General features: G+C 40.7%; 1 protein-coding gene across 1 annotated transcript in view; it reads right to left on the bottom strand.

The window, feature by feature from the left end:
* Positions 1-201: 201 nt before the first annotated feature.
* LOC103358121 (probable global transcription activator SNF2L2) overlaps positions 202-11970 on the bottom strand; it is an 82743-nt gene continuing 70974 nt past the window's right edge. Inside the window, exon 34 of the mRNA XM_008282956.1 lies at positions 202-3594. Coding sequence (XP_008281178.1) covers positions 3559-3594 — 36 coding nt within the window. The 3' untranslated portion in view covers positions 202-3558. The remainder of the gene's footprint in view (positions 3595-11970) is intronic.

The raw sequence follows: 11970 nt of genomic DNA, 5'->3' as shown, positions 1-11970 counted from the left end.
TTACAATAAGTACTCTGTCATGACAAAACCTTCCAGTACCTGCAGACATTTTTTCTCATTTTTTCTGTTTATCAGCAGCTGCATTTCTGTAACCTTGGTGTACACAAAGCACAATAAACTGCATGAGCCTCATGTACTGCAAAACCCGTTCAACAGACACAACAGGTGGTGGAAGGCAAAGAATAAATAAACAAGGAGACATTTGTTTGTGCTGAAAATCAGTGATATTTATTTGCCCTGGGCTATGACGTACAACCACGAAGACACTGTGCAAAGAAAGCAAAGATTAAGTCACACTTACGGAGAGTCGGCAAGCACGTATTACACAAACAAAAATGATATATCTGCAGTATATTTCCAAAAGAGTTCATGCTACAAACAACAGAGAAACCAATAAAATGAGGGCTTGAAACGAATTCACAAGGAACACAAACACCTCAATCCAAATGTAGAAATCAATACATTGTTTAAAATATACTGGTATATTCAGTGTCATTCAAAATTTGAATCTCTTAACACTGTTTTTTAATTATTTTTTTGTGTAACATTTGTTGTTGTCAGCCATCTTTAAAAGTCTGCAAAAAAATCCAGCAAAGACTCAAGTCTTTAACGAGCTGATTTATTTCAACACGACAGCGACGTGTGTTCAGACGCTACATTTACTGCTACGATAGAGGCTGGATTTTTATTCCACACGACAAGATGTTTCCCTGTAAATCTGCTCTCTGAAAAGGAGATATTGCTCTTAAGGCCAGTTTCTCAATCAAAATAACCGAAACGTTTGTTTTCGTAAATGAGAAAATCACTACAAGGCTGATACACAACTCGTTGAAAGCATTAGAACAAAGAATACATGAAACACGTGGACCTGTCTAAATGATGTGCCACCTGCGTAATGGATGGTTACAGATTCATTAATAAAAGCAGTTTAAAAAGCGTTTAGCATTTACGGCATCGCTAATGAATTTGTCAGCTCTAGACATATTTATTTTAGCGACACTCGTCTGTGCTTTCACAAAGGTGCAATCGACCGCTGGCTGAACCCCGCCCTCGGCTGCTTTTACAGTTTTATTTTGAAATGACTGATCGTTTTTGTTCAGGCACAAACACACAACAGCAGGTTTCAACTCAGTGGTCGCCACTTCTGTTGGCTGAAATGACAAATGTTGATCACAGTTTTTATTAACTAGCTTAGTAATGAAGCTAATGCTAGCTTCCAGAGCTACGTCTCTATACCTTCTGAGAGAATCTTAAGTTTCTGTCCTGCTAAGACATAGATGCTAAGAATGTCTCACCAGTCGTGATCCATGTAGATGACATGGACACTGACGTTAAACCTGTATTGCCAGAAATATTGTACGCTCACATTGTTTTAGCTCTGGTAGTCTTGTTTTGAAATTACAAACATCAGCAAAGCCGTCAAACAGTGTGCGTTTTCTTTTTAAGAAAAGTTCTTCAGAATTAGGAAAAAGGAGTGAGTTTGGTTGTTGTATCAGGTAAAGCTGGCTTTTATTAATGTGTCCATGATCCCCATAAACACTTTTCCAGCTTAAAGGCAGTTTAACTGTGAATCTATTCCTGTGCAGACTGACAGCCGTGGACACCATAGACGTGTACTTATTATATTACTTTTCTAGTCCGCCTACATGTGCAGTTGATCTCATCTACTTATATTTGTACTGCTGAGCACGTGCACCACTGCAATTGTAGTTTAAATGGAGACGACCCCTCTGTTCTTGCTATGCAGAACACCGTCCTTAGCCCAACATGCTAACTGTAGCTTTCACTCGAGCACATATACTCCCTCCCTGCATTTCAGCTATTACACCTTTATCTCTTCCAGTCTGTGCGACAGCGGCCCTCACAAACACTGCAGTGTACCGTCGCCGCTGCATGTACACAGTTAGGACACACTACTTCGTCACTGTGTTGTGCCTGAAGCTTTGATTGTCTTGCTCTCGTATCTGTTGCGGCGTTGTGTTCTGTGAAATGAGCTGTCATCCGTCTGTGTGCTCTTGGTGGCTGGAGCTTGTTGTTGGAGACACTGTGATGAATGTGTTTGTGTTTCAGAGGATTGTGGGTCAGAATGGCCAGAAAAGCAGAGTGCAAAATGTGACTGGGTGTAGTCGGACATAATGGTGTTTTGGTCATACTGCACTAAATCTGTTTCTGACAGACTACACAGTACAGTAATATGTGTATTAGTATCTAAGATGGTATGGCCAGTCAGCGGCCATCTTGTTTTATTATGCTTTCCTGTTTAGTTTTTTGTTACAATGCAGACGATGGCTTTTTGGTCGGAGGGATGGACCATCTTTGGCATTTTGGAATTTTCCCATCAGTTTCTATTCAGGATTGTTTAAGTGGTTTGTCTCCCCCATATAACGTCTCTGTTTGTTGTTAATGATTTTAGTTAACAATGAGTGTGTTGGTCTTGGAAGTAATGTTTAATTGGAACAAATAATGTGCAAAAAAAAGAATCAGAGTGCAGTTAGAGATTCATATTACACTTGCAATATTTATCCAACTGTGTTGTTGGTTATTAATACTGAGAAAAAACAAATTGTGCATTTCTTTTCCACTGAAACGTTTTTAAAGAAGTAATTTTTGGTGCAAACTGAACCAAACCTGCATGTTTCCTCACATGCAGAAAATGCAAATTATAGGTCAAGACATCTCTGTAGCACTACACTGTCTCATTTAAAATGGTTGCTTCTATCAGAAAAGAACTAAACAAAAACAGCTGCTATAATCTGGATAATAGACGTGTCCATGCTGCGATTTTGACAGTAATTTAATGAATTGTTTTGCTGTGGTACAAATTATCAATACGAGTCGTAGTGATGTTTGTAAGCTAACGAGCTGGACATGTTTGCAAAGTGCTAAATTCTTTAATCACATTCTGCTGTTTCATATTTAGTTTTGTAAATGCTGGATTAAGCCTAGATACGGTTGCCTAGCTGTGATTGGTCAGTCGCTACAGGTGGGCGGGGCTTAGCTAGCGGTCAATTTCTCTACGTTTGAACGTTTGGCACTGCACATTTAGAAATAATTAATCAAAAAATTTAAAAAGTTGATTGCCACTTTTTTTTTTAAATCACCAATGACTCCAGATGAACTCGGATGTCATTGGTTAGATATACATTTGTTTTTGTTTTTTTTGTATTTCACATTTCAAAAATGTGGATATTAAGGTTTTTTTTAAGTGCAAGCAAGCAAGTACAAATAAAGCGCATCTAGAATGGCCAATGTTGTTTTTTTTTTTTCCATACAGAATTTTTTTATGTGCTTTGTTGAAGCACAAAGTTAAAAAATATACTACAAAACTGTCTTAAAAACAGGAATATAAGCTGATTGGTATTGCTGTATGTTACTGATTATTAGTAATACATTTCAAAGCTGGTGGGAGAAGACGCTACAACACGCACTACAGACAAGAGACAAATGAATTCAAATTTAAAAAAACACAGTATGAACCTGAACAACAGCAATGGAAAATACTGTCCTTTTGTTTATAAGTGCTATAAACAGCATCCTCTCGTCCTCGCCTGTCCTTCCTCATTCATCGTCGCTTTTGCTCTTGTCTGACTGGTCCTGCGAAGAGAGAAAGAGATGAGGAGCGTTAAGGAGGAGGCAGATTTAAAGGCAGACAAAGATGCAGAGGCGGCAGACGGAGCAGCGTGATGGAGGTTTATCGTCTGTGGAGCAACAACAAAAGGCAGCGCAGGTCATCGCAAACTCAACATGTCAACGCTGTGAAATAAGAGCCCTCCAGAGGAAGGGGAGTCTGAAGGTGAGGCAGGGCCGCGTCCTCACATCAACTCCTGCTGCTTTGATTCTGATCGTGGGATGGAAGCCAGCGAGGAGTCGGGCTGTCCTTTGAACAGCATCACACAAGGGCGGACTGTGACGGACGGCTCGCAAAATCCCTCTCACTGGCGCATTTGTAGTCGCAGAGTAACGCGGCCTTTGGCTCCGAAGCTCTGAGGTTTAATGTAAACAGCTCGGCCAGAATCGGTCCGTCAAAGCCCCTGAAGTTCAGTATCACACTGACGCAGCACCAGAGCAGAGGTCAGGCCTGCAGCCGCCCTCGCAGGCTGCAAACCAACCACCAAAAGGATTCTTATCGCTGCAGATCTAAATTAAACATTGGTGTGATTTTCACTGGCAGCACAGTGTTTCTGTCCTGCTCTCACACTGGATTAGCAGCAGTCCTACAGGCTGTTGGCTGGATCCTGTTGTTTTAACCCTCTGAACCCTAAAACCCACCAGCGGGGTAACAGAAGGCGTGTTATTCTTGAAAAATTCTCAAAATGACACCATTTATCAGAGCAAGACACTGTCAAATCAGACCGAATCGCAGGATTTTCAACCAAATCTAAGCTTTAAAATCAGAATATTTCATCATAATCGCGTCACATTTACAAATTTGCCAAAAATAAAGCATTAGTTCTAATCAGAGTTTGTAAAAAAAACAAACCAGAGCTCCTTTGCACAACCGTGAAGCCATTATTGACATAAAAAGACTATTCGGCTGAAGTAGAATGAAGTGCAGGTTGTGTTTATACAGAGCAGATAGGAGACGTGTATGAAAAGCATTCAAAAATAGAAATAGCAAATATCTGTAGTTTGTTTTTCCCCCACGTTTGTTTGTAACACATGAGCACTTAGAGATTGTTGTATGCGTTCATTCCTGGGTTTTGCAGGATTGAAGAAATACAACTTTTAAAGAGGGATTTTATATCTTTAATATGCAGCATAAAAGACATTTGAGTTCTCTGCTTCTAGCCAGGATTGTATTGTTTCCATAGAGGTGCAGGACTTTATACTGCAGTGAAAAATGAGCCCAGAGTGAGTAACGATGCCCAGAGACTAGTTGGTGTTCAGAAGATTGAGCCCGAGGTGGATGAAGAATAAACAACCTGATGTGCCCGGTGGTGGTTTCCTTACAACATCTTTAACTGTTTCAAAAACATTGCTGAGAGTAAAAATGTCACAGGAGCAAAACAGCCAGAAACTGTTTGTGGTTGGGAGGGCTGATGAACAGTGGAGACATTCAGCAACACTCAGGAGGGTCGTCTCGGGTAACACGCTGTGTTTGAGACTTATCAGATGTCAAAACTGTTTGTAACACTCAGAGAGGATTTTACAACTTTGGAGAGTTTTCCAGAGCGGTTTTGGCCAAATCAGCGTCTGGCGTTGTGTTGTGGTAAAACTTGAGTCCGGTTTGGTTGGTCGCCCGCTGACTGGCTGTTTATAAACCAATAAGAGGGCATCCTTGTGTTCAATGTTGCATCAAATATTTCTACAAATACTGACACACAGTTGATGTTTTACTCACGAAAAGTTTAGATTTCTCCACATCTGTCTGTCTTTACAGCCCAGATTGCCGTCTCTCCTCAGCATCTGTAGTATTTACAACCGCCTTCACCACGAGGAGATCCTTTATGCACCCTACTGGTGTTATTCCACTCTGCTAATGGTGTTCACTCTTATTCACCAGCTTGCAGTGCTCTGGTTGTTCCAGTATGACACCGTGTCATTTCACCTGTAAACATGTCCGAGCAGAACCATGTGGGCCTGAAAGGTGACTTTTGGTTTGGGGGAAGAGGTCAGTAGATTGTTTGGTATGGGAGGGTTAGTCCAGTTGGTGTGAAGTCGGTAATAAACCCATCAGCGGTCCCTGCTGTCGGCTCAGCATCCACTCACACTGTCAGCCCTTTGTACTGATGGAGAGGAGCTGGATTATTACATGGCAGGATTTTTTTTCCCCTTCTTATTATTATTCTGACAAAAGCAAATGAAATGGACCTCCAAGACTTCCCTGTGTGTCATGGTACCCTCCTTCTAATGGCCCAAAGTAAAAATCCACTGGTTATTATTTCAGCGACAAAACGGGTAATTACATGCATCTAAATGGAAAAGTTGGGTGCAGCAGTGCAAACCAGTGTGAAAAGTTTGTCTGCAAAATATCTTAGAAATGAGGAGGAGGAGACAGAATATATTAATTTGAGTTTTTTTTCACACTTCTTGCACATTAAAGGGTTTCAGCTGTATTGTGGCTCAGTATTTAAGCTCTGTGGATGAATCTTTCCCTGAAATGAACATGCTGCTGCTCCAGAACTCTGACAAACGGAGCTGTAACTCTGGTCCAGATGAGTTGCTTCTGTTTGGTCGTAAGTTTCTGATGCCAGCAGAGACTGATGACATCGAATACAACATGAGGCAAGTTGAAAAATGCTGCTATCTTCTCCTTTCATATCGGAAAAAGACATCTCAGGCCTGTTCTGCCTCAGACAAGGTGAATATGACGACGGCACAATATAGTCTAATACTCAGCAATAAAATAAGGCAGAGCTCCGTCCCTCTGCTTTGAGACAAAGTGATGCAGTTACTGTGAGGAAATGACTGAGGCATGAAATTGGCGCAGAGATTTATGTTGTGTCTTTGATGCAGCAAAATTCCAGCCTGAGAAGTTTTTGGGTTTTTTTTGCTACTTATTGGTTCCTTTTAAAACGAGGGAAGTGGTTCATTTCACTTCAGTTCAGAATCAGTGAGCCTGTGCTTTTACAGCTATTAATTCTAGTTATAATAAAGTTATGATGATGTTGTGATCTATGAAATGGCTCAGTGAACTAAAATAACTACTTCTCATGACTTCTGATTACTTGTATAGAAAATGGCCAAATGTTGGGATGGAGTCGAAGTAAATAAATCTCAGAAAAGAACAAAAAACTTTCCAACTCTGACTGAGATACAGGAACCAACACATTCCCTACACTCTCCAGCCTGTTGAACTTTTACGACATCAAAATTTATTTTTTTAATTAAATTAGAATACTACTATTAAAACAGTTTAACAAATTAGTAATAACTACTTTAAAAAGTTGTGTTTTCAATGTTGGTGTCAGTTTGTGATTAATTTCGGAACCTGTGACAATTTTATCAATACCCATAAAACTGAACCTGGAACATCGGTTACGTCTCAAATAGTTCACAAATAAACGATTGACTGGTGTCGGAGGCAGACATCATGTTATATTTACCCGATAATATTTGATTAATTTAGAGTTCACTGGGTTCCTTTTAACACACTAACAAGGCACTAATAAAGGATCCTGTCAGAGTTGAACAGGTTGTGATCAATAGGTGCTTCGATGTGAAGCTTGTTTGTTTTTAATGGGGAGATGAATTGAAGACAAACACGGCGTCTAGACAAAGAGGAGAGGAGTTCTTGTTGTGGAGGAATATTGGAGATGGGCTCTTAGGGATGATGTGATTCACTAATTCAAGGCTTAACTCCCGTATTTATATTTAAGTTCAGCACAAACAACCTTGAGGGAACAATGAGAAATTGTTTTCCTAATAAAGGGATACGAAGAGTACAAACATAATTATTTCATTTCTCTGAATACAAAAACATACAAGGTTGTAATTATTTATGCTTCGAGCTGCATTTGAACTCGGAGCTACGCTAAAGCCTCGTTTACAAAGCGGCCAAGCAAAGACACGAGTTAACAGACAGCAGATATGAGTGTATTCATTTAAAAAAATCAACCTGAGATAAAAATATCACAAAGGCAAATTAGTAAAATAATTAAATCGACTTCTTTAAATTCCTTAAATAGCATAAACATCTCTAGAATAAAGAAGTTTGTAGTTCTAGATGCAAAGAAGTCTCATCAGCGGTGGAACTCTGGCCCCTAATATTGAATCATCCTTTGACAGAAATGTGATTTGTCTTTTTCTTTTCAATATTCTTTGTTTTGCGAAATAGAAAAACAGGATATAAGCAGTTGGGGTTTCCTTAACAGTGATTATGTAAAACTCCTTGATTTCATGCTCAAACAAACTAATCAAGTGAACGACTGAAAGATTCACAGTCTACCACAGCTTCAGATATGATGTAAAAAGTTAAAACAAAAAAACGACTATTACAATTTTCATCTTTTGTCGAAGTAACAAACCCATTTAATTTATCCTCATGTAAAACCAAGAGGGGCAACAAATTCTGCCATCTGACAACCTGAAACTATCACTTCTTTGCACTTTTCATGATAAAATGACCAATCAACAAGCACAACAGTGGCCAAGAAACTTTCTGCTGATTGACTGAGTGATGAAGTCAGACGTCTTCATGAATTGAATTGTTCTGGATTGTTTTGTACTATTTCTATATTTCTAAATGCTGCTATCAAAGTCACAGTCTTGGTATTCCGTTGGCACCAACGTGGAAACAGGCGGCCACATAATCATGTAAAGTCACCCTGATTCCCTGCAGTTATTATATGGTGTGAAAAGTGATGCTTAGCCTAAAAATAGCAACGTGTCATGATTTGACGGAGATCAGCGTCGACTGTATGTGACCAGTAACATCATTCAGTGTGTCCCTTGCTGCTGTATCGCCACAGAAGTAATTCTCACTTCTCTGTGTTTCCAAAGTTTTACCTGCACGTATTGTATAAACAAACAGGTGTAATGGTTGACGAAAAATCTCAACTTTGACGTGTATAAACCTGCTTTTTCTAACTTGGGAACATCAAGAAGATGTAACTGACATTTTTTTCACACCTTAACATCTGCAATGCTCTTTTGTCCTCTTTCCCCCTCATCCATAAGGATTTCTAAGTTCTGACTGACTGTTGGGGAGTTCCAGGTATGTATCATCAACCCCAGCTCACACAACTGGAGGTGTTAATGGTGGTGAAGCTGCACTGGGAGAGACATCAGGACTGCATTGTCTGTGTCACTGCTTGTGTTTGGCTGCTTCATTCTCAAGATGAACCACTTTTCTGTTTTTTTTGGTCTTCTGCTGGGTCTGAGGTGCATCAGGATGCTGTGATTGGAGAAAATCTCAGATACTGTGGACACATACGAGGTGACTTTGTGGTCAAACCTGTTTCTTGTTTCTTGCCTGTTTAATGTGTTGTTTTTTTCCCCTGATCTCTTTGCCAACTTAACCGCACAATGGTCACAGTGGGAATTTTTTGATTTGCATTCCCTCTGATCCATGTGAACAGTTGTTGTGTTGGTCCAGTCCAGTTACAACTCGTCTCCAGTTGAGGGAAACACTGCAGACTTCATGCTTTATTGCTGATTTATTTATGTTCAAAGACTGATTTCCGACAGTATCCAGCTGCTGAGCACAGCTGCTCTGCCTGGATACGTGGTCCAGCTGTTACTATTTGAACTTCCACGATAGATGTGTTTATTTAGGAGTTCAGGAGCACAGCAGCTTCTGGACAACTCTGAGCCAGTAAAACCATCACTGCACAGCCAGTGCTGCTGTGTGCAGTCGGCGTTAAGTCACTAGAAAACAAATGTGTCTGGTATAATCTTAACAAGAGCTGCAGCGACATGACTCAAGGCTGCAGACTGATATATGAGCAACCACAGCTGAGTCTCTGTAGTCTGTAGGCTGCATGAGTGCATCCTCAGCTGTGGCTGGAGTCATCGCTGCTACTACGGTTATGACACACTAGTTTCTGAAGTTTGTAACACCGACTACATGCAGCAGTAATGAGTTCAGCGATAGTTTTGCTGGCTGAGTGTTGTACTGAAGCTGCCGGACCCCGAATCCACCACTGAAGCGCTGAAGGACAGCAGCACAGACTGAACCACAGCAGCACCTGAACATTAGCTATGTCATCTCATCACAATCAGGAGCTAAACACTGTTGGAGAACGAGCTTTTAAAATGAACAATGAGCAAAAATGCATCATAAAGTACGACATCATTTCCCCTCTGTAGTATTTGCTGAGTGCTGGATAAACACAGCAACTGTTCCGAGTGGATAGAGAGGAATGTAAAGCATGTCCAAGGTAACACAAATCAAAAAAGCGTTGGTTCATAGTGCTTTCTTAATATGTGTGTTCCTTTTCCCTTCTTTCTTGGTTGGCTTATGTTCCAGTGGATGGTGGGAGTCAACCAGTAGGGTTATAAAAACATTAAGGCTTCTGTTCAGCTCTGTCAAACCAGCCCACATGCTACTATCCACCGAGTCGATATATTCTACTTCTACTTTGATTCTGACCCAGGTGTCGTCCAAACATCTCAACCAGTGGCTGTTCCCTTGTAAGAGCTCAGTGCTGTTTTCCACTTCCTCCATGTAGAAATTTGGCCACAAAAGGAAACACTGGAGAGCTCATTGCCCAGCTGTGTTTTGGCCTGTAGAAATCCTTATTATACCTGAAGTGGGTGATGTTGGACGGAGGAGAAAACGATGTGAAATGCTGCCAAATGACAGGCTCATATCTGCAGGTGACTCAGACTCACACGGTGGAAACATAAAGCGTCTTTTTTGGACCGTGCTGTGCACATATTGAGCTGGACGGAAACCTCAATGTTAAATTTTTTTTTTTTTTAAATCCACACACAGGCGTGCACCTGCTGTCAGACTCCAACCGGAACATGAGCTGGAGGTTATCAGAACCTTACAGCACCAGAAAAGAACACACACACATATTAGGAAAGCACTTAAATCCTGTGGATATCCCAATCAGCAAAGACATGTGGCAAAAACAGCACAACACTGTCGTCCCTTATGTGGCCGAGTTTTCTCCAAACACAACATCTGGTGCATTTCACACCCAGCAACACTCTCACTGGTTCACACTGAGGATAAAACATCCAAACACAAGCTGAGCAGTGCTGCATGTTCAGTCCAGTACAGCGTGGAGTGCACTACATGTGGGGGAAACTAAGCAATGGTGCTACAAGTGCATGAAGCAACACAGGAGAGCAGCTCCTCAGGACAAAGACTCTGAAGAATCTGAAGGACAATACAACACTACTTTGATGAAAACAATGTCCACATTCTGGACAGATGGTTTGATGAAAGACTGCTGGATGCCATCTGTGTTAAACTGAACCATGCATCTTTAAATAAAAGAAGCGTACGACACCACTTAGCAGCTAATAACAGCCCGGACATCCCTCCCCAGGCACTTTCACCACTATTCTACTTTTCCTCCAAACTCACACGGAGCACATTCAGGAAGTTCGTGCTGCATCTTTGTGTTTCACTCTAAATGTTAAAGTTCTGGATGATGCAGAGTGCCGCTGTGTTCTGTTCTTTCTTCTACAGCCAATTTAACAGCAAATAACTGCCTGCACTTTGGCTTCCTAGGTGTGAAGCAGCTGCTGATTGGACAGCCGGAATGAAACCAGCGGGGCTGTAATGACCGGGATTGAAGTGCACTGTGCTACTGTGAGTTATTTCTCCATGTTTCATTAAAAAAAAAAGAATTGCAGATATGCTGCTTCCACTTTTATACACCGCAGTCGCCAATTTTTGAATTTTTTTTTGCTTTTGTACATTTCTCACATCTCAAAACTTCTGTTCAACACATCACAAAAGCTTTTTATTATTCTTTTGAAGAAATTGAAAATGTTTTTGCACTTTCATGCAACAGATTTTGTCCAACTTGTTTCTACACCATCAATAGTCTGTCATGTTGAATAGCCTAACCCCCCCCATATGTTAATTCTGTAGTTAATTGCACAAGTCATTACAAGCAAGTGGTTGAGTTGACTTTCATAAGCTGTGAATCAGACTTTTTTCTTGTTTATGTGTCCTGACCTGACCGTGGAAGATTGATGGCTCGGGATTACACAGGATTCGCATCTACAATTTTACTGTCTGCACTCTAATTTGTCGGCGGGCTGTTGTTTTGATACATAAGAGGAAAATATAAGACTGTTTGACAGCACAGCGTGGCACAAAGTTAGAAATATAAACACCGCAAACACACCTTAGGCAGAACTGTACGTGCAGCGCCGTGTGGTCTGTTGGGCTGCACATTCTCATCCACATCCCAACAGATATGTTTCCTTTGCAAAGCAGCATAGAAAGAACCTTTTGGAGTGTTTTTGTCCAGCCTATGAGCTGTTTGCTGTCAAGTATTTTCACCTTTGTGCTCTTCAGCCTAAAATTTATTGAGTAAATCTGACTGTGGAATTAAAACTACA

Source organism: Stegastes partitus, unplaced genomic scaffold, assembly GCF_000690725.1.
Source record: "Stegastes partitus isolate 25-593 unplaced genomic scaffold, Stegastes_partitus-1.0.2 Scaffold291, whole genome shotgun sequence".
Taxonomy (NCBI): domain Eukaryota; kingdom Metazoa; phylum Chordata; class Actinopteri; family Pomacentridae; genus Stegastes; species Stegastes partitus.
The sequence above is the reverse complement of the archived record's forward strand: the minus strand, read 5'-3'. Positions and strand labels throughout refer to the sequence as shown.